Raw genomic sequence first — 23959 nt, forward strand, 5'->3', positions numbered from 1 at the left:
TTGCATTTGTTACTCTTGGGTTCTTGGAAACCTAGCCGGCTAGGCGTTCTTCGTGGTTGCCCGTGTTGATACATTTGTGAGGGCACCCCGAAGTGTTTGTATTACCCCTTGATTCTTAGTGGAAATATCAAGCCAACCTTTGTGGTTGCTTGAGGAGGAGACCTAAGTGGTCAGACCTTCGTGGTCACCTCAACAACGAGGACGTAGGTACTCCTTAGTGGAGATTGCCGAACCTCGGGAAAAATACCTTGTCTTGCTGTGGAGGTAGCTTCGACTACCCTTGCTTGTGTTCTTTGTGTTCCTATCTCTCTTCCTTCTTTCAACAGGTAAACAAAGGTCGATCTACGTTTTGGTGAAGGATTGAGCTAAGGGAACTCCAACAACATCCTCCTCTATGCTTAGGAAAGTGGGGTAAAACTCAGATCTGAAATCTAAGCACTTTATACTCAGATTTCGTAGCTGTCTTAGGAAGTCGGTAGTACCAGCAGTTTGCGTCGGTAGTACTGGCTGTGTGACACCAGTAGTACCGGCCCAAACTGTCGGTGGTACCGACAGGCATTTGACTTTCGTAACTTGAGTTTTTGAGTTTCAGGTTTTTAAGATACGCCTATTCACCCCCCCTCTAGGCCAATTAGATCCTTTCAATTGGTATCAGAGCGAGGTTCCTCATACAAACGCTTCACCGCGTGAGGAATAACATTGGTCAAGATGGATCCAACAACTCAACAACAAATCGTTGAGCAAATCACAGCACAGATCACAACATCCTTGCAGCTGCAGCAGAAAGAGCAGATGAAGAAAATGCAAGAAGAGCTAGACAAAATGAAAGAACTCCTAGGTAAAAGGAGTCTTGAGTCTGATGGAGAAGGTGGAAATGAAGATGCTAGCAAAGGGCCAAAGTCCTACAACAACACTGGGTTTGATTACAGCAGCTCAAGCAAAAATCCAACATTGCCGATGATCAATCCTGGAAAGCCACCTCCATTTGATGGTATAAGGTATACCGATTGGGCTCATAGAATGAAGTTGCATCTCATTGCAGCAAGATGCTGGGAAGTAGTGGACATTGGAGTGAATCCACCGCAAAATCCAAGTGAGTGGACTTCCGAAGATGAGAGAGACTTTCACCTCAATGCAACAGCTGCCACCTTGATTCTGCAATGTCTCACTCCGGAAGACAACAACAAAGTAAATGGTATGGTGAATGCTAAGCAGATTTGGGACACCTTGAAAGTGTCATTTGAAGGAGACAAGAGTGTAAGAGTAGGAAACATTGAGCTCTTGCAAAGCAAGATTGAAAACTTTTGCATACTTGAGGGAGAAACAACAAAAGCCATGTTTGATAGGTTTATGTCATTGATCAATCAAATTAGAGCACTTGGAGCAACAACATGGGATGACAACTCTGCAGCAAGAAAGATTTGTAGGGTGTATAGACAAAGGAACAACATGCTCGCATCCGTTATCATGGAGAAGGACAACTATCATACTATGACTCCTCAAGAAATGCTAGCAAAGTTGATGCACCATGAAGTCTTGGATGATGAAGCCAAAGAAGCCCTAAATCAAAGAAAGAACATAGCACTCACAGCTTCACATGGAAGTGAGTCAAGTCATTGCAACAAAGGATGTTGTGAGCATAAGCACAAAGAGGATGATGATCTCGATGAAGAACAAGCTATGCTAGTGGGAAACTACAAGAATTATCTGAGAATGAAGAAAGATAAGATGAGGAGATACGGAGGAAGCAAGCCATATAGGAAAAGGTTTTGCTATGAGTGTGGTGACACCGGCCATCTTGCAGCAGATTGTCCAAATAAAGGAAAGAAGTCAAGGTACACCAAACAAAATGACAAGAAGTACAAAGACAAGAAGAAAGGGGAAGCTCACCTCGGGCAAGAATGGCAATCGGACAGTGACAGTGATGATGATGACAATGAGAAGAAGAGTGTAGCTGCCATCGCAGTACAAGAAGGATCCTCCCCAAACAAGATCCTCACCAACGCTGCCTCATCAACAGCACTCATCTCCGACATCCATTCATCGCCTAGGCTCTTCGCCAACCTCTCCGATGACGATGATGACACCCCTACATGCCTTATGGCAAAAGGAGATAAGGTACAAGCTGACTTCTCTCCTCAAACCACTAGTGACTATAATAGTGATAATGAAGATGATGAAAACTATGCCAACAATCTCATTAAGAAATATGGTAAAGCTGCTGCAACCAAAATTCTAAAACTAATATACGCTAATGACAAGCTTGAGTCATGCATCGAGTCGCAAGGGGAATTGCTCCTAGAGGAAAGGGAGAAGAACCAAGGGCTCGAACTATGTCTCTCCAAGGAAAAGGAGAGGGTTGAGAAATTGGGTGTGGAATTGTCTTTAGTCAAGGACTCCAATGAGCGATTGACTAAGGAACATTCTTCACTCAATGGATCTTTGGCTAGCCTAAAGACTAATCATAGTTTGGCTCAAGAAAGCCTCACAAGCTTGACAACAAAATATCATGAGCTTGAACAAAACTATGAAAAGCTTTGGACTAGCACCTCTACCATTTCCAAGGATTCAAAAGCCTCCACAAGTAAAAGCTGTGAAACATGCATAAATGTTGATATAAATGCATGTCTCACTAACCTTGATGAGTTAGCCAAGAAGGACAAGGAGATCCAAAGATTAAACACAATTGTCAAGATTGGTTGCAAGTGCAAGGACAAGCAACCGGCAAATGTGTTCAAGGCATCAAGGCACCCCATAATCAAGGATGGCCTCGGATACAGCAGGTATAGTGGTAGAGCCAATGGAAGAAACATGATAAATGGGGTGGCTTGTGTGAAGTTCAACAAGAGTGTGCCTCTTGTTGACCTTATTGACAAAGTGAACAATGTTGTCACTCCTACAATCCCACTTGCAAGCAACAAGGACATCAAAAAGAAGCCAAGGGAAATGCCCAAGCAACAAGCGACTATTTCACGCAATCATATTTGTGACTACATGTGTTGTTGGGATAAGGATGGCAATATTGTTGTGAAGTATGTGGGCGCCCTCAAGAAGAGACAAATCTTGAGGAGTGTTTGGGTGCCCAAATCTTATGTGTCTAACCCCCTAGGTTCCAACTCGGGACCTAAAACAAAGGCTTAATCTTATCTTGCAGGCTTATTCCTCCGGTGGGCCAAGTTGGGTGCTCGATAGTGGATGCACCAATCATATGACCGGAGAGAAGAGCATGTTCACCTCCTTTCAACCAAATCAAACCACAAGTGAAAGGATTGTGTTTGGTGACAATAGTAAAGGAGATATCCTTGGTTTAGGTAAAATTGCAATTTCAAATGATAATTCCATTTCGAATGTTTTGCTTGTGGATTCGTTGGGATACAACTTGTTGTCCGTCTCACAACTTTGTGAGAAGGGTTACAATTGTCTCTTTACGGATAAGGGTGTGGAAGTCTCTAGAAGGTCGGATTCCTCTATTGCTTTTACGGGTCAACTAAAGGGCAAGCTCTATCTAGTTGATTTTTCAGCTAGTAGAGTGGGGTCCGAGACTTGTTTAGTGGCAAAATCTAGCATGGGCTGGTTGTGGCATCGCCGTCTAGCCCATGTTGGGATGAGGAACTTGGCCGATCTTCAAAGAGGTGAACACATCCTTGGACTAACAAATGTTTCTTTTGAGAAAGATAGAATTTGCAGTGCATGTCAAGCGGGAAAACAAGTTGGAGCTAAGCATCCCGCGAAGAACATTGTGACTACATCAAGACCACTTGAGCTCCTTCACATGGATTTATTCGGACCCAATGCTTACATAAGCATTGGAGGTAACAAATATGGTTTTGTAATTGTTGATGATTTTTCTCGCTTCACTTGGGTATTCTTTTTGAAGGATAAGAGTGAGACTCAAGGAATCTTCAAGAAGTTTGCAAGAAGGGCTCAAAATGAATTTGAAGTGAAGATCAAGAAAGTGAGAAGCGACAACAGGACTGAATTCAGAAACACCAACATTGAAGCATACCTTGATGAAGAAGGCATCAAGCATGAGTTCTCGGTTGCATACACTCCACAACAAAATGGTGTAGTGGAAAGAAAGAACCGAACACTCATTGAAGCCGCAAGAGCAATGTTGGTTGAATACAAGATTTCCGAAAAAGATTATTGGGCAGAAGCGGTTAACACAGCATGTCATGCTATCAACCGCCTATATCTTCACAAGCTGAGGAAGAAAACTGCCTACGAGCTCCTAACCGGTAAAAAGCCTAAGGTGGATTACTTCAGAGTTTTGGGATGCAAGTGTTTCATACTTAATAAAAGATCCAAAAGCTCTAAGTTCGCACCAAAGGTCGATGAAGGATTCTTACTTGGTTATGCTACTAATCAACATGGCTATCGTGTTTTCAATGAGACCACCGGTCAAATTGAAATAGCGGTAGACGTGACGTTTGATGAAAGCGACGGCTCTCAAAAGGAGCAAGTCAGTGCTGAAATTTTAGGTAAAGAAGAGCCATCACACCAAGTAATCAAAAAGCTTGCTACCGGTGAAGTGAAACCCGTTGAAGAAGAAGAAGATGATGCACACATGCAAATTCCTCGTGACCCAAACCTGCATCATGGGTCAACCAGTACCCATGATAATGCTTCCACATCAAGAAGAGGTCATAACTCAAGAGAACAAGCTGGACAAGATCCGCCTCAAGCACAAGAACCAAACCAAGATGGAGATCAAAATGTTGAAGATCTAGACTCTTCAATCAACCAAGACCATGAAGATGAAGATGATGGTCCCATTCAAACAAGAACAGCGGTGACTCACCCAAGAGTCCATCACTCTATTCAACGGGATCATCCCGTTGATAGCATTTTGGGAGACATACAACGAGGGGTAACAACACGCTCTCGTTTAGTTGGTTTTTGTGAACATTACTCTTTTGTCTCCTCTATGTTGCCAAATAGGGTGGAGGATGCCTTGGCGGATCCGGATTGGGTGATGGCTATGCAAGAAGAGTTAAACAACTTCACTAGGAATGAAGTCTGGTCCTTGGTGGAAAGACCCAAGCAAAACGTGATAGGTACCAAATGGGTCTTTCGCAACAAAGAAGATGAGTATGGCGTGGTCACTAGAAACAAGGCTTGATTGGTTGCCAAAGGTTTCACTCAAATCGAAGGTTTGGATTTTGGGGAGACTTATGCACCTGTAGCTAGGCTTGAATCTATTCGTATATTACTTGCCTTTGCTGCTCACCATGATTTCAAGTTGTTTCAAATGGACGTGAAAAGTGCATTCCTAAATGGCCCCCTCTCCGAAACCGTGTACGTGGAGCAACCACCGGGTTTTGAAGATCCACATCATCCTGATCATGTATACAAGCTGGATAAGGCACTCTATGGGCTTAAGCAAGCCCCTAGAGCTTGGTATGATTGTCTCAAGGATTTCCTACTCAAACAAGGATTTGAGATTGGGAAAGCCGATCCCACTTTATTTACTCGCAAAGTCAATAATGATATTTTTATATGCCAAATATATGTCGATGACATTATATTTGGTAGTACTAATGCGGACTTCAGTGAGGAATTTAGTAGGATTATGACCAAGAGGTTCGAGATGTCCATGATGGGGGAGTTGACCTACTTCCTTGGTTTTCAAATCAAGCAACTCAAGGACGGTACATTCATAAGTCAAACCAAGTACACCACTGACATGCTAAAGAAGTTTGACATGGACAAGGCCAAACCCATAAAGACACTAATGCCAACAACCGGACATCTTGACCTTGATGGAGACGGCAAGGCCATTGATCAAAAGGTATATCGCTCCATGATTGGATCTTTGCTTTACCTTTGTGCATCTAGGCCTGATATTATGCTTAGTGTGTGCATGTGTGCAAGATTTCAAGCTAATCCAAAAGAATGTCATCTCATGGCTGTTAAGAGAATCTTTCGATATCTTGTGTTCACTCCTAATCTTGGCTTATGGTACCCAAAGGGCTCCACTTTCACTCTACTTGGCTACTCCGATTCGGACTATGCCGGTTGTAGGGTAGAGCGAAAGAGTACACCAGGAACTTGCCAATTCCTTGGTAGGTCTTTGGTGTCATGGAGTTCCAAGAAACAAAACTCCATTGCCCTTTCCACCGCTGAAGCCGAGTATGTGGCGGCCGGCGCCTGCTGTGCCCAACTACTTTGGATGAAGCAAACCTTGAGAGACTTTGGTTGTGAGCAAAGCAAGATTCCCCTCTTATGTGACAATGAGGGGGCAATCAAGCTAGCTGATAATCCTGTGAACCACTCTAGAACAAAGCACATAGACATTCGACATCACTTTCTGAGAGACCACCAATCCAAAGGAGATATCGCTGTGCAACATGTGAGAACCGAATACCAGTTAGCCGATATCTTCACTAAACCTCTAGATGAGTCAAGGTTTTGTGCTTTGAGGCGTGAACTAAATATCGTTGATTCTCGTAACATGGCTTGATGTCTTGCACATACTTGATTGATTAGAAAGGACAAATCTTTGTGAAAAACTCTAGTGTCTTTCAAAACCTATTTTTCACATCTCAAGCTGGCCATTGTTTTGTAATGATTTGATGAAATCTGGCCATGATTGTTTTGTTTTTAAGTTCCCCACACTAAATTCATCATTAAGCGCTGTTTTCTGCCCTGCCCGTGGTACCGGCGCCTAGCACCGGTGGTACCGGCTCCAGCCGGTGGTACCGGCCAAAGCCCGGTAGCACCGGTAGGCCAAAATCCCGCAGAATTCATCTCGCAGGTCTCTGGCCCGCCGGTGGTACCGGCCCCTAAAGCCGGTAGTACCGGCAGTGCTTTTTACTGCGGTATATAAGCCGCCCGCGGTTATTCTCCTTCTTATCTCTTACCCACCCGCCCGCCCCTTTCTCTCTCTCCAACTCCCGGCGGCGGCGGCTCTTCCCTTGCCCCGATCTCTTTGCTCCTCCATCTTCGTCGCCCGATCTTTGAGGAGGACCTTGCCCCAGCCGTGAGGGACGCGTGGAGGTCCTTGGTTGACTCCAAGACCCGTGGGTTTGCTTGGATTCGGCTCCTCTTCTTTGTGAAGTAAGGTACATCTTGAAGTTGCCCGATCTCCCAATGTACCTATCTTTAGGCCGATTCCTCGCAATCCTTTCTTTATCTTAGTGTGTTCTTGCCCCTAGAATGTTTTATGCACTTTTCCCGTGGTCGATTTGGTCGATAGGAGGTGATTTCCTTGCTCCACGGTGCCGCCGGTAGTACCGGCCCTAGGGCCGGAGGTACCGGCCCCTGTGAGCAAGGCAGTTCCTCCCATCGCCTTGATCGATTTCTTGTTACATTCTAGTATGGCCTTGTAACGATCTCTTGCTGCCCCTCTTTGTGGTGTTGTAGCATGGATTCCGGCAAGCGCAAGAACCCTCCTCGTGGTGCTCGTCCTCGCTCCAGTGATGCCGATGGACGGTCTGCGGACCGGTCGGTGCGTGGTCGTGGAACTCCTTCTCGCAGTTCGGGTGCGGCTGGTGCTTCCACTGGTGATGAGGGCATTCCTGCCCCTCTTCACACCCACACCATCCCGTGTCCGCCTCCTTCCCATCAAGCTAGAGTTCGAAGCCAAGCTGTGCCTGATCCTGTGCAAGAGGAGGGCAGATCCATGGACCCCAATGTCCTTCGTCGCTCACCTCTACATCTCAGTGAGGTTGGTGCTCGTCGGACTCTCCAATGGCATCCTCAGTTCAATGCTCATGTCTGGAGGCCCTCTATTCCCTCTGGTACGTTGCCCCGTTTTGGTATTGATTACAAGAAGCGTCTTACGGACTTAAGAACGCAGCGCAGCGAGAACCCGTACAAGTTCATCAGGTTCGAGGGAGTTGAGGAGAGGTTTTGGTCTCAGTTTCACAATGACTTTTATGAGTCCGTCCTCTACAAGGGCAGCAAAGCCACCAAAAATGGACCTCTTTTTCAGCACAAGTATGTGGTCCTCAAGTCCTTACAAGATTTCAATCATCCGGAGGTCACTGCTTTGATTCAAAGGCTTGAAGAATGGCGTATTCTTCCTCTTATGACTCTTGAGAAGAATTGGAATGAGGAGATCCTCTTTCAGTTTTGGGCAACTTTGTGGGTCGATCAAGCCTCTAGGGTGCTGCATTGGATGACTCAAGGTGTTCACTATCGCCTTGATTTTATCACTTTCTCTCGTTTGCTTGGTTTTGATCACTTGGATCGAGATGCACCCCGGCTGTCTACCATTTTTGCTGAGGGGATTTCTGAGGCTGACATTGATGCTGCTGAAATGTACAAGCCAGGAGCTCATCCGGATCTCAAGGCCACTCACCTGAAGCCTTACTTCTATGTGCTGAACAACCTGATCCGCTACACCATTGACCCAAAGTTTGGAGATTCCATTCACCTTCGTCAAGATGCTCCTAAAATTTTGGCTCGCTTTGGTGCTAATGGTGGCCGCTTTGGTGTCTCGGATTTCATGTGGAACAAGATTGCTGATGCGTCCGTGGATCCAAACAAGTACCTGCCCTATGCTCCATATCTGATGCATATTATTGAGCAAGTGACTGGCATGCAGTTCTCGCACCCTTGCATTCATGCTCCGGTCCGTGCAAAGCACTTGGGTCCTCCTCATGCTCCTCCTCTCAGTCCTGCTGGTGCTGCTACTCCTGGTGCTGCTACCCCTGGTTTTGCCACTCCTGCTGGTGCTGCTGATGCTCATGGTGAAGATATTCCTCCTCAGGGAAGCGGTCGTGGTCGCCGCAGTCCTACCCGTCATGCGTTGCAGCGGTTCTTCTCCTATTTTTGCTATTGCCAAAAGAAGACCGATCAGCGTCTCCGTCGTCTTGAGGAGAAGGCAGATCTTCCTCCGTCCTCTCCTCTTCGTGAGTTCCAGGATCCCTATGATGAATATGACAACATGCACCGGACTTCGGCTGATGACGATGAGGAGCAGCAGGATCCTCCCTCTGCTTTTGATCCATCCTATGGTGGTGGGATTCCTGCTGGTTTCTCAATGGAGGACACCGAGGCTGGCTTTGCTTATCAGGATCTTTTTGGAGCTGCGGACGATGTTATCAGGGCCTCTGCTTCTGTTGCACCCCCTCATGAGCAGTCCACCTCAGCTGATCCTCATGGTAAAGGTCCGTTGCGTACCTTCATCGACTACAGCGACGACGATGACGACGACGACCTTGGTGGTGGTGACGAGTAGTCTTTCTAGCTCTTCCTCGCAGCCTACCCTTTTTGGCACTTGCTGCCAAAGGGGGAGTGTTAGGCTTATATTTGCTGTAATAAGTTAGTTGCTGGTGCCCGTCTTAAACTTTCTTAGTGATGAACTATGTGTGGTGAACAAGAACTTCATTGTGTGATGGATGATTGTAAGCTAAACACTTATATTTCTCGTTATATCCTGCTTGTGTTAGCTTCTTTAGACTTTTGTTGGTGCAATGTTGTTTTGAATGGTTATTGTGAGTCCCTTGGTTCTTGCACAATCATTCAATTTCTTCTTTTACTCTTTGTGATGTACCCTGTCATACGCATCACGGTTTATTTCTTGTCACACACACACTTTTTTAGGCACCCCACGGATTACAAAATTTAGGGGGAGCTTGATCTTAATGTATGCCATCTTGATATTAATCAAGATTTGAAATTCCAAATTCAATGCATACATTAAGGGGGAGCCCAACCTAATTTTTGGAATTCAAAAGCTCTACTTCTTTCAATCTTTTATAAGCCAAAGTTGGTTGTCATCAATTACCAAAAAGGAGGAGTTTGTAAGTGCATTCGCCCCCGGTGTGGGTTTTGATAATTAATGACAATCGAATTAGGAACTAACATGTCTATCAAGTGTAATCTACAGGTGTTAGTTCATGGATGGAATCAAACAAACACATTTGGTGAATCACAGCACCCCCAAAATTTCTTCATATAAGCGACGTTTCAACTCAAGGAGCTACCTAGTTTTATTTCTTGGTTGAGTTATAGGAAACGCCGCACTATCAAGAGGGATGCAAATTGAGTCGGTAAGATGAGGATAAAGGTGCTCAGGTCATCTTAGGTCTTGCGCTTGAGAGACACACTTGCACACACGAACTTCTGGGAAGTTTCTTCTCTGCCAGGGTGAGCCGGTAGTACCGGCCCTCAGGGCCGGTGGTACCGGCAGTGCCAGCTCTTCTCCTGAGTTTTGCGAGAAATTGAACTACCGGTAGTACCGGGCTTTGACCGGTGGTACCGGCTACCGCCGGTAGTACCGGTGAAACGCCGGTAGCACCGGCAGGCAAAAATCCCGCAGAACTCATGTTTTGCGAGATTTTGCACTGCCGGTGGTACCGGCCTTCCACCGGTAGTACCGGCGCTGGCCGATAGTACCGGTAGGCCTTTTTCTCGCATCTTTCTCAGCTTTCTCACGTTTAGATCTAGGGGCGCCGGTGGTACCGGTGTTTGCACCGGTAGTACCGGCCAGTGTTCTGTACTCTAGTATAAATAGCTCTTCCCTCTTTTCTAACCGTTGGCTTGCTCATTCTAGCTACTCCAACTCTGAGAAAACAGTCTCCAAGCTTTGTCTCACCCACTCTCTCTCCCTCTTGCTCCTAGACTTCATTTCTTGAGAGATTCGAGCTAGAGAAGTGAGATTAGAGAGTAGGGAGCATCGATCTGCGACTTGAGCACTCCGTTCCACGTCTTGCCGGTTTGGTTTGCATTTGTTACTCTTGGGTTCTTGGAACCCTAGCCGGCTAGGCGTTCTTCGTGGTTGCCCGTGTTGATACATTTGTGAGGGCACCCCGAAGTGTTTGTATTACCCCTTGATTCTTAGTGGAAATATCAAGCCAACCTTTGTGGTTGCTTGAGGAGGAGACCTAAGTGGTCAGACCTTCGTGGTCACCTCAACAACGGGGACGTAGGTACTCCTTAGTGGAGATTGCCGAACCTCGGGAAAAATACCTTGTCTTGCTGTGGAGGTAGCTTCGACTACCCTTGCTTGTGTTCTTTGTGTTCCTATCTCTCTTCCTTCTTTCAACAGGTAAACAAAGGTCGATCTACGTTTTGGTGAAGGATTGAGCTAAGGGAACTCCAACAACATCCTCCTCTATGCTTAGGAAAGTGGGGTAAAACTCAGATCTGAAATCTAAGCACTTTATACTCAGATTTCGTAGCTGTCTTAGGAAGTCGGTAGTACCAGCAGTTTGCGTCGGTAGTACTGGCTGTGTGACACCAGTAGTACCGGCCCAAACTGTCGGTGGTACCGACAGGCATTTGACTTTCGCAACTTGAGTTTTTGAGTTTCAGGTTTTTAAGATACGCCTATTCACCCCCCCCTCTAGGCCAATTAGATCCTTTCACACCAGCATGTATGCATAATAATATTGCTAAGTCTTATGATAAATTTTAATAAAAAAATTATTTTCCTATATTTTCATGAGCACAAAAATATAAAATTAAATAATTTTATCTATATTTCAAAAGAAGTACATTTTAGGGTGTTACACTCCACGGCGCGCTCCCTGGAGTTCGGCTGCTCGCTCTCCTACGTGACACGAGGGGTGACGAGAACGAGACGAGAGTCGAGAGGAGAGGATGACACCAAGACAACCAAACAGAGAGGGAGAGAGCGAGGATGACACAAGACAACCAACGGAGAGGGAGAGGGCGAGCATGGCCATGGCGGAAGCGCCGTGGGCGTAGAGGACAACCAACGGAGTATTTTGAAATAGCTAATCAAGAATGCTTTTCTATAAATAACTCTCTCACAGCCTACATAACTTTTCACCATAATATTCTTTATTTATTATTTTTGAGATTCATGCTAACTATTTAACGCCCTTTAGCGGGCTGTAGTGGACAAAAAAAACTGATTGATGTGCACATAAGCCTAGCTCGGTGGACTTGTTGATGTCTTGCAGGGCTACTAGACACGATAGAAAATACAAAATATCAATTTAGTGGACTTACGAATGTTGGAAAATCAAAGCGGCAATTTGATTTGGCCTACTCCCATCACCAGAACTCGTCTCAATCCGTCTGCTTGCTACTAGCTACCTTGGGCCTTGGCAAATGGCAAGGCGCGCTCGTCCAAACCGCGTTCGTCCTCCGCGCTCGCGTGCGTGTTCGCCGCCATCCCTCGCATCTCGGTCTCTCTTGGGGGGCAGGACACCCCTCGGCTAAGCAAACAGAGGAAGGGACGCGTCGATGCGGGCTGGCTACAGCGACAGCAGGCGATGATGTTCAGGCGGCGCGATGCGAGCAGACAAAGGAGGGATGCGCGATGCGGCGGCGGCGGCCCTGACCTTGACCGAGGGTGCGGAGTGCGGACGATGGCATTTCAGAGGCGACGCGCGCCCGTCGCCGGAGACTTTTGGATCGTGATGGATTTCGGGGAATGAGTGTTTTTTGCCGGTGCAGCCATCGGTTCTGCAGTGAGGTCCAATGATGGGTGGCTCGTCTAGTCGTGTGTGAACGACCGGCCCCGACATCTGTGCTCGTCATGATGCTAATTGCTATCCATGGAGAAAGAGAGATGAAATGGAAAATGGGAAAAAAAAAATGGCCACCCTTGAGGCTTTATTAGCTCTGCTACTACTATAAGTAGCGCAAGTATTACAGTAGGCTGTAAGCCAGCTAAATACTGAGGTGAAGGAGAGAAAAGAGGAGAGAGAATAGAAGTGGGCGGTAAGCTACGGCTCAGATACAAGAACCAAGAAAGTTTGTGAGAGAGACAAGTGGGTCGTATATTAATAGTGATGAGCTAACCACTATATGAATGAATGAATTGTAAGAAGACTGTAAAGAAATTTTATAGCCAGCAGCCAACTGTATTATTAGCTTTGCTCGTAACCGTGAACCTCTTTTTTCTCTTGTGCTAATCAGAATGTTGGAATCAGTTGTTTTCGTTGTGTAGAGCATATATACTGAAAACGGGAATGGTAGTAGCAGAGCTAAAGCCTTACAGCGAACCCGTTTTCCCTTGTGCTAATCAGAATGTTGGAATCAGTTGTTAATATTCCCGTGATGTCCCCGGTAAAATACCCATTGATCTCTTGTGCTAATATTGTCCCCGGCCTTACCGCGCCCCCCGTCATTTCTGATGTCATGATGAGGTCAGTAGTCGTCTGCGTTCCAATATGGGGTCATCGCCTCCTAGGCCTAGCTAATTGGTCCTAGCTAGGAGTTAGTTTAAGTCAAAGGGGGAAAAAGGGGTCCTAGCTAACAACTCCGACGAAGCTGAATGAATGTGTCGACATTAATGTATGTTTTTTAAGATAATGGAAACAAAAATTCTGGCTTCATCACTCCACTAAAAAGAAGAATCGGACCAATTATTATAAACTCACACTTTAAATAAAACCAAGCTACCAATCCTAATGTCCAAGGCGGCAAGAGAAACTCTACCTATGAGAAGCAAACAGAAACATAACACTAGACTCTAAAAGCATGCATGCCTCCACAATAAAAGTATTGTGCTCATCCAAGCGCTATAATTGAGTCTAGAATCGAAGCCAATATGCAAAAAAGTTTGTTTTTGGCTTTTATTAGAAATAAATAAAATCATTTCTTGTGACCTAGCACAGGGCCGATGCTCCAATCAAAACAAGCAAATTGTGTTTGCGGTGGCCAATTTTGACCATCCCAAAACAAGTGAGATACATTTGTTGGAGGGGTAATACCAAACACTCAATGAACTGCACGCTAGAGAAAACGAGCATAATGACAATAAAAAAAGATGCTGGATGGTTTTAAGTTTATTACAAAAACAACAAACTTTACTATCATTCTAATTCCTTCTTCCTAGATTATCCTTTGTTAAACTACGTACCCCCTTTCAGGAACCACATGAAGATTTTGTTTTTTAGGAGCATCTTCATTTGCAATATCTCCTGCGTGACTTTCAAACCATTTCCAACAAGGAATTTAAACATAAAATTCACCTAAAAGGACCCATTTTTATGTAAACGCCAAACAAACCTATTGGACATATTGTTGAGCATAACATGCATGCACTAGCAACTAGGCTATGTCATTCTGTTAATTTTGTCCCCACCAAATCCCTTCTAAAGGACAAATTTAGAGGAGCAATTTGCAGAACCTCGGCTACCATTGCCTGCTTTTTGCGCACCACATTGTATAGGTTTGGATATTGGATTTTAAATACCTGGTGTCCCAACCACTTGTCTTCCTAAATCTTAATGTAAACGACCTAGGTTTATGAACTGGTCTTTGACACCCATAAGGCTAGCCCAAAAATAAGAAACTCTCTTTCTTTTTAACTTGGCTCAACGTTCTATTTTTAGGTATTTGTTCTACACAATGTACGTAGTTGTCTAAATAAATGTCGTACTTCCTCCATACTCATATTAGTTGACGTTTTAGGTTGAGGGTCCGTTTTCACAAAGACCAACGTCATGGACGTCGTTGCCGCAAGAGCTACTTAGTGGCGTGTTTGCCCCTAGCCTGCACGTGGAGCTGTGCATCTCTTCCGCTGCCGCATTCATCGCTCGCGCGCCCCGTCGTATTTGACCAAGGAATCGAGGCCGAACTTGCTGAGCTCACGCGTAGTGAAAAAAATTGTCCAACCTAGGTATCGAACTGGGGACCTCTATGACCACAAGCCTCGTTGCACTAGCTATGTGAGCCTTTGTTATTTCTCGTATGATATGCACTCACAACCTCATTTAATAGGGGTAGAGAGGGAAAATATTCTCTAATTAATGACTCCTTGGTAAGCACAATTATATCTTAAACGTCAACTAATATGAGTATGGAGGGAGTATGTGATAACCTATTTCTTCTAGGTGTATTAACTACTACCAGATCTAAGTTCGATTTGATGCTGTGGATCTATCAAATTGGATGATGTACATTTTCCAACCTTCAAAATGCAAGGTAGTTCAGTTTTTTTCAACCTTAAACTGTAAAATCGGGTATTAAGTACCTTCAGTTCCAACTATCGAAACCAGACAAAAACTTAGTCTTCTAGCTGGTTTCGTAGGTGGTTTTTTAAATAAAAACTAATTCCATCTCTAAAAATTCATAACTAATTTATTTTAGATCAAAAAATATGGAACTATTATCAACTTTATTTTGTAAAAATGTTATCAGCCTATTTATAATGTTATCAACCTATTTATGATCTATATATATAGTTATTGGCAACCTGTTTATTTTTGTTCCTCTTGCTTTAGTGCTTGTAGTAGTGCTTCTTACTTATTTCAAACAGATAAGATCAAAACAAATCTAAATAGAGGCACCAACATATAGATGATATCTTTATAAAATAATAAAAGCTCGTTTCATATTTTCTGATTTAAAATAAATTACTTATAATTCTTTAGAGATTAAATTATATTTTTCTATTTAAGGAAGTAGAAAACCACATTTAAAATCAGTCAAAGGACTAAACTTGCTCGGTTTTGATAGCTGGAGTGTCTGTTGTCTGGTTTTGCAATTGAAATTTGAAAATTACACCAACGTGCAACTTGGAGGTTGAAAAAATATTTTACCCTACCAAATTCTGAAGAATATAATTGCTAACGAAAAAAGCTTTCTGGTCCTACACCGTCAAAGTTTTTCATCACGCACGCAAATAATGCATGGCAGACCAGCATACACATATATTGATGAACATACGACACATATCAAAATTAAACTGATGAACAACACAATTAACAGAGATCTAAAAATAATGAGCTTAATTATTTCATTTTGTGTTTGTATATTTTATAGAGAGACTAATATATCAATCCAACTGTACTATTTGATTGCTCTCAATTATCTCACGTATTGCAGTTTAATTTGAACGCAAGACGCGCGGCTCGCAATATGACGTAAGGAGAAGGAATGCCCATGCAACTTGCAACATATATCGATGGGTGACACTTGCGACCGTGTTTTGGACTGATATGATATGGTGGTGGGATTGTCATGAGACGCCAAATGCAAGCATCAATCGTAGTTTTGAATCTTTATGGAAAACTGACCCTGAAATTTGTAGCATGTCCTAGTTGACGACTACTTTTATTATATACATATACAGTCAAGTGTGGTATAGTGGTAGGAGAGCTGATGTCCACAACTGTGTGCTCCAGAATTGGCTTTATTTTTTAATTTCTAATTGATGAGTTTGAATTAGAAATGTCAAATAGAGATGTGTGAATTGATGCATGTGTACAACTGGCAACCTTTTTTGAGCTGATTGGAAGCTTTCAAGGTCACAAACAAATAAACAAGTGACCACACATGGGTCATCCATTTATATTTTATTACTCAAAGTCTCAAATGATCTCACTCGCGGGAGAAGTAGTTTGCTTGATTTTCATTTGCAGAGGTGGAGCTAAGGCTATAACTGTGTAGAACTCTGAAACATTTTTTAGAAATTTTGTTATTATATACTCCCTCTATCTTAAAATAAGTACCGTTGTCACTTTTTAAGGAGTTAAATGCTTTTAACTTAATTTGATTAAATATATATAGGAAAGTATTAATAGTTATAGTAGATAATTAGTATTATCAAATAGATAGTTGAATCTATTTTTATAATAAACTTATTTGGAGATAAATGTTATTAATATTTTCTATAAACCTAGTAAATTTTAGTAAACTTAAAAAAATTAACCTATACAAATAACAAAGCGACACTTATTTTTAGATGAAGGGAGTATACACCTTTCACACGTGCACCCATACATGAATGGGAGCCTGTCTACGCAGATGTCCCTTCAGACTTTGTTAATGACCGGTAGCAGACCCAACACTCACAATGGAGCCCGAGCAAAATTCAAGACGTTTATGAGAGTAGGTCAGTTTTAATGGAGGTTTCATGAAAGTTTTATGCATATTAAATATACTGACGTCATACTATATTGATGAAGGAAAAGATTATGAAAGTTTCATGGAAGTAGAGATAGTTTTATAAGGATAAAACTCTTCTATATTATTTCCAAAATACAAGTATTTTAGAAACTATATTTTAGAAACTAAGCTATGAAACTTCAATTAAGACTAGTCTTATGCAGGTCGTTTTTAACCTTCCAGCAGGATGCAAAAGCAACCAATTCCTCACCGTACACGTTGGTGCTGAATCCCAGGTGGGCAACCGAGATAGCTGGCCCCTAGGTTAATGACGCTCTAAGAGCAGCTACAGTGATGACATCCAATTGTATCTTATTCGATAGGATTGATATTATCTGTATCCAAATCTAAATCTAGCCAGCAATATAAAAATAAATATGATATCGATGATATCCGTCTATATTTGATCCGTTTTCATGGCTGCTCTAGGGGATGATAGTGTTGGCATCGGTTCGCTTCGGTGGAGCATCGATTGTCTCGTCCCTGGTATTGTATTACGCTAGAACTACTAGATGGTAATAACGGATTGAATTAGATATGTCAAATGGAGATGTAAATTGATGCATGAGGTGAGATTATATATAAGAATTGGTCGGCGAGGTTGGTGGAGCTAGAGGCTGGATCATGCGTATGTATGTACAGCTGGAAACAAGTCAGAAAAACAATGAAGACTAATTTTTTTTTATACCTAGATGAGCTTCCACTGTAGGGACTAACTCATTCATTTATATTTTACTTATAACGGTTAATCGGGAGAAGCCCTTTGCTTGACTTTGACTTGGCACGTAGGCAGAGTTACTAGTAGCTGACAGAGTCTAGAAAAGGTTGGGACAGGCCAGCCTTTCGACACACGCATGTGGTGTATGAATCCTTAAGATTGAGGAACTGTTAGCTATGTCTCCCGTTCTCCTACTGGTCTTGGCCAGCCTAATCGCTGGTCTAAAAAATTATAATTAAAAATATTATTTGCTGATTTATTGTGAGAAAAAATATTGCTACCTGGTAGAAAAAATACGGTTTATAAGACAAACAAAAAGGCTCGGCTAGCTCCTGCTCTAGCTCCCCAAGAGGAGCACTACCAAATGTGTTTTTAGATGAGCTGTTTTTAGAGAAAAATAGAGGAACCAGAGTCATTTTGAAGAAACCATAAATTATGATTTCTCTAAAATGGCTCTACCTCCTCCGGAGAAGCCCTGACGAAGAGTCCTGCAAAACACCCCTTACTTGAATTTGCTAGTTACAGAGTTGATGTCGAGAGAGAGTGTGAGAGATGGGAGTGATGTCTCAAAGGATTTGTAGGTCCAAGGTTTCCAAGCCATGCATATTCGATGATGAATGATGTATTGACTGACTGGCATGCAGTTGACCGCAGTACGTGGCGGCAGTGGACCGTAGCCACCGACGACTATGGTGCACTGCATGGAACGAGCGAGGACACTTGCTGACTTGCGGCGTTAGTCACCTGCATTGATTTACGACGTGCATACATAATTACTTCACTAAAAAGCTACGTGCTTAATTCGAGATTTGTTGGGAATTAATACTATGTTATATATATCTACTGACGGTTCTATGTCGAAAGATCTCTTTCAGAGTTCAACCTTTCCGAAGAACAGGGTTGGGAAGGGTGATAATGGACGAAGAAATAACTGACCAAGAAATATCATATGCAAGCATGGTTGGTCGAGAAAGTCAAGTCAACCCTGATCTTTCGGCTAAGCCTGTTCTTCAAGTTTTGAAATTGATACAACATGCTTACGTACTGTCTGGTTGGTAGATTGCTCATCACCTGTCAGGCTGTGACACGTACACAAGCTATAACAAGTCAGAATTATGGCATATGAAATTAGCTTTATCTAAAAGATCAACTCAGTACTGATGTCTTTGGCATTTCAGAACGTGCTCAAATTAAAGGTACAGTTTTCGATCTAACACGGCGCATTTATCTTATTGATTGACAAAACGGTTCACTGTTGTCAACTGCTTATATGAATATTATTAGTCAATAGTCATAGTAGTGTATAAAAAAACTCAAGCTGCGGGAAAGATACCCCGGGCTATTTTAGTTTAAGATTCATCTAGCACAAAAAAAAACCCAAACCTCATGTCCCACTCACACGCAGGAACCATTACATAATAAGATAGTCGGTCTATTTTACCTATACTTTGAAATACAGAACAAGCGAAGAGTTTTTTTTCATACCGCCGACTATGAACACAATAGTTAAAGAATGTTCTTGTGACTGTTTCGTTTCTCGTTGGAGCTAGCTCCGTGTACTTGCAAATTGCAACTGAAGTGTGTACTCTAGCCACCTACAATTTTGCATGACATCAATCAAGTTTCAAGCAACCTACCAAAAGATTGAGAAGACTGCAGCTACGGACCTACGTATGGAATTGTGACTGCTGCTTAATTTGGCAACCACGTTTACATTCATTATTATCAATATCCCATTTTTACGTGGTTTGCTACGTAGATGCATGGTACCGGTGGTGGAGCCAGGATTTTTGCTTGGAAGTATGACGAACAAAAAATTTTCATATACAAACTAGTAAAATCTATTCACGAATTCGATAGTATTTCATAAAACATGTCCAACAATTTGGTATACAACTACTAACGCATTGTTTAGCTGCAATTTTTTTTTGCAAAATGGACACTGTAGCATTTTCGCTTATGTTTGATAAATATTTTCCAATCATAGACTAACTAGGCTCAAAAGATTAGTCTCGCAAATTACAGGCAAACTGTGTAATTAGTTATTTTTTATACATATTTAATGCTCCATGCATGTGCCACAAGATTCGATATGACGAGGAATTTTAAAAAATTTTGCAAAATTTTTGTGAAGTAAACAAAGCCTAAATGGCATAAGTCGTACATCCATCGTGCGTTTGGAACGAGCAGCCGAGAGCAGGTGCATGACGAAAGGGAATGGATTTTTTTTACCGAGGCCTTGCTTAGTTCTAAAAAGTTTTTGGATTTAGCTACTGTAGCATTTTCATTTTATTGAACAATTAGTATCCAATTATAGATTAATTAGGCTTCAAAGATTCATCTCGCGATTTACAGGTAAACTATATAATTAGTTTTTTGTATTCGTCTACGTTTAATACTCTATGTATGTGTCTAAAGATTCGATGTGATAGATGAAAAATTGTTAGGTGTGAAACTTAACATGTATGCTTTTTTTGGACTATGCCTAGGGTATGCCATGCCATGCCGGTACCACCACTGGATCCACCCATGCATGGTACCGGCGGGAACCCTAAGATGATAAATTAAAAGGAATGTTTCTAGGTCAAGGTCACAACAACTGAGTTTCCAAAATCATTATTTTAGACAAAGAAAATAGGTCACATGTTAATATGGTACTCTCTCTGGGTTTTTTTAAGTGTCGTATTTGATAGCAAAGGCCAAGGAGAAAATTAATTGTGAATATTACACTTCGTCTCTCTCCCTGCATGCCTACATGGTGGACACATGCTCTCACCCTCTTATCCATTGGATTCGTATTAAGAAATGTGCAAGTTTCGTATTGAGATGTGTGTTTGCACGCTTTTTAATATGAATTCAATAGGTGGAAGACATGTGCCCTTAAGGGCAAAAAAAACTTTACGCGCGTTACTAATTCACCAATCATGTTACTAATTCATTGGCTGCATGCATACGGACTTAATTACTTGGAAGGAACCGATGCATGCAGACCAAAATACGACAGTTATTTCTGACTTTCTCCCAAAACCAAATACACATTTAGGCTAGTCTCAATACATGTTTCATGAAAGTGTCATGCACATTAAATAGGGTGCCACATAAGCAAAATTGCTGACTTGGCAGGGTCATTAAATGAAGGAGTTTCATCAGATGAGAGAGGAGTTTCAACTCTATGAAACTCATATGGCACGATTACCTAGTTTATAGTCTTAGTAACTGTGCTATGAAACTATACATTGAGACTGGCCTTATAGAAAAACGGAAGGAAGTATATATGATTGGCTTTACATGCATGGATGAACTTTAAAACCTTATGGGTTACTCTTTTCTAAAGGATATAACATTCACCCTAAGTATAAATGCATGCATATACATTGTACCCATATTAATACCTAAATTAGGTCCCACAAATTGATACAATTGTTTGGTTGCAATCACGTATACATACGGTAAGCGCTATGTCAAATCCTCTAACCACATATGGGCTTCAACTCCATCGTAGACAGTCATTTCACGCATCTATGCGTAAGGGTCTGTGATGTCACCATATCACAGATGGACAATTCATTCGTCTATAATAAATTAAAGTAGAGATGGTTATATAGCCATGTCTATGACAACAACAATCCTAAACGGGTGTGATACACGTCTGTGAAGATAGTTAAGGGACCATATCATAGATAGTGTGCGGACCCGTATGTGATGATGTTAACCATAGGCGGGCTAATTACACGTCTGTGGTATGTGTACCACGGGCAGGTTATTACAAGTCTGTGATGCGTGGGTGTTCATCAAATACTTCAACTCTCCGGGTTTTTTTATAGAAAATTATCACAACCGTCTTAGTGTATGAGTCATATAGAGCTTAGAAATCAAGGTGTCATAAAAATCTCACGTTCAATATGCACAAACTACTGACAAGTAACACACAAGTAACCTTCATGCGTACACTTGTATGGTCTTATCTTGAAGTTGAATGAAAGCATTTCTTATTCCTAGCTACCATGCATGCAAATCTTAACCACCAACAGATATCGGCATGGAAATGAACACATTATAGAAGCTGTATATAAAGGTTCAGATCAGAAGCACCAGTAATTGACATTGACTAGCTAATTCGTAATACCCCAGCTCTTATATAATGATCAAGCTAGGCGTGATTGGTTGCCAGTCGGAGCACGCCACCGTCACCGCCACTGCTCAAGGTGCGGCGCTAATTTTGACCGCCACAATTAAAATTAACTGTGAAAGGTTATGTGGTGTAATTATTTCACCAATTAAGCATGTAACCTTTTTTTTTGCGCCGCCCAATGCAAATTCCAGCATGGCGCCCTATGACGGGGAACCAAGCACGTCCATATATCCTCGCCAGTCGCCACCATTCCATTCAATCAAATAATTAATAATAGTTAAAAAAAAAAAGCGCGAAATGAAAGCCACTTCACGTAGCAGCCCGTGCAAAGCAAGCGAAAGGGACCCACGAGCAGCAAAGCAACCAGAGACCAAGCGCAACACGACGTACGGTGGGGGTCCAGCCATCCAGGTGACACGTATTCCGTCCTCCTGGACAAAAGGACCACGTCCATTTGCATTTGCTAGCTCTCTACCGACCCCCGCCGTCGTCTCCCCTCCTTTATAAAGGAAGGTGGCAATGGCGTCTCCACTGCACACCGTGAACTTAGCCACTTGCTTTGCCTATCTTATTAGCTATCTACTACGTACTTCCCACATCAAGCAAAGCCACGACGACCACGACCACGACCACGAGCACGAGCACAGCTTGCCTCTTGCGTTTCTCGGAGTTAATTTCCTAGCTACACAGCCCAGCTGAGCAATGGGGAGGCAACCGTGCTGCGACAAGGTGGGGTTGAAGAAGGGGCCATGGACGGCGGAGGAGGACCAGAAGCTCGTCACCTTCCTCCTCGCCAACGGCCACTGCTGCTGGCGCGCCGTGCCCAAGCTCGCCGGTGCGTGACTACCCCGGCCGGCCGCCTCCTTTGTGTTAGCTATAGGCTCAGTCTAAGCTTGACGCCATGATGATGAACTATTGAACGCACTCGTGCTGTGTGTGTGCTTGTGCTCTCTGAATAATGGAGAACAGGACTGCTGCGGTGCGGGAAGAGCTGCAGGCTGCGGTGGACCAACTACCTCCGGCCGGACGTCAAGCGCGGCCTGCTGTCGTCGGAGGAGGAGAGGACGGTGATCGACCTGCACGAGCAGCTGGGGAACCGGTGGTCCAAGATCGCGTCGCAGCTGCCGGGGAGGACGGACAACGAGATCAAGAACCACTGGAACACGCACATCAAGAAGAAGCTCAGGAAGATGGGCATCGACCCCGTCACCCACAAGCCCCTCCATCAGCCCGCTTCTCCTCCTCCTCTGACTCGGCAGGAGCAGGACACCGGTGGCGGATCGCCGGAGAAGGAGGAGAAGGAGAAGGAGAAGGCTGTTGTGGCAGCTACGCCAAGCGTCGGGCACGAGACGTTCTGCGCCGACGAGGTGCTCATGGCGCACCTCCTTGACGACATCGTCTTGCCACCGCCGGCGACCAGTAACAGCGGCCTCACCAACGACACCACGGCCTCTTCTCCCGACTCTTCGTCGTCCTCCTCCTCCTCCTCCTCCTCGTCCCCGTCGTCTTACTCGGCCTCGGTGCCAGCGGCGGCGTCGTCGAGCGGTGGCAGCAGCGGCGCCGACGACGGCGAGTGGCCGGAGTGGCCGCAGGTGATGGAGTGGCCTGAGTCCACCATGTGGCTGGACGACGTGGTGACGACCGGCCCGGCGACGGCGTGGGAGTTCGAGGACCCCTTCGTCATCACGTACCAGAGGATCGATCTGTTCGACGATCACGATGATCAGCAGGAGACATGGAACAACGACGACGGCAGGGTCGAGCTCTTCTGAGCTACTACTACTAGCTCTCGTCATTAGTTTTTTTGTACTTTGTAGTCAAAAGTTCATCGCCGGCAAGCGTACGATCGAGAGTTTGCGATCGATGCACAGACAGTACCAACCATCTTTCACAGTCGTTGAAAATAAGTAAGAAAAAGAGATGAAGTGGTTGCAGTCTGTTTCCTACATATATATATTTTTTTCTAATACCTTTGGCCACGCCACTTACAAATTAAGGAACCGTTGGAAAATGTACGTTATTATCAATCAATCTCGTAGTGCTGTTTGGCATGCACACATTGGAGACCTCCTGCACGCATCATGTATAAAAGTAAAAAAAAAAAAAAACTCGATAATGAAATGGGAGAAATTAAACTTTCCGTGGATCGTTGTTTTGGACAATGCAAGACCTCTACGTTGAAAATGGGAAACCAAGCCCTGCATGTACCCTGATTTCTACTACAAAGACGTTTCCATGGTTCTCATGCATATTACCCTTTTAACCTACTGCAGGCATACACTGCTGCC

General features: G+C 43.6%; 1 protein-coding gene across 1 annotated transcript; it reads left to right on the plus strand.

Annotated features, from left to right (window-relative positions):
* On the plus strand, positions 22185-23619 carry LOC8055800 (protein ODORANT1). The gene is made up of 2 exons (XM_002460145.2): positions 22185-22506; positions 22641-23619. The coding sequence occupies exons 1-2, from the start codon at positions 22374-22376 to the stop codon at positions 23441-23443; spliced, it is 936 nt and encodes a 311-aa protein (XP_002460190.1). The 5' UTR covers positions 22185-22373; the 3' UTR covers positions 23444-23619.

This window comes from Sorghum bicolor, chromosome 2, assembly GCF_000003195.3.
Source record: "Sorghum bicolor cultivar BTx623 chromosome 2, Sorghum_bicolor_NCBIv3, whole genome shotgun sequence".
In the NCBI taxonomy this organism is placed as follows: Eukaryota; Viridiplantae; Streptophyta; class Magnoliopsida; order Poales; family Poaceae; genus Sorghum; species Sorghum bicolor.

Excerpts from the sequence above, each read along its gene's own strand:
- LOC8055800 (XM_002460145.2), top strand. The coding sequence starts at position 22,374 with ATGGGGAGGCAACCGTGCTGCGACAAGGTGGGGTTGAAGAAGGGGCCA. Across the intron at positions 22,507-22,640 it reads CGCCGTGCCCAAGCTCGCCG|GACTGCTGCGGTGCGGGAAG; the intron begins GTGCGTGACTAC and ends AATGGAGAACAG.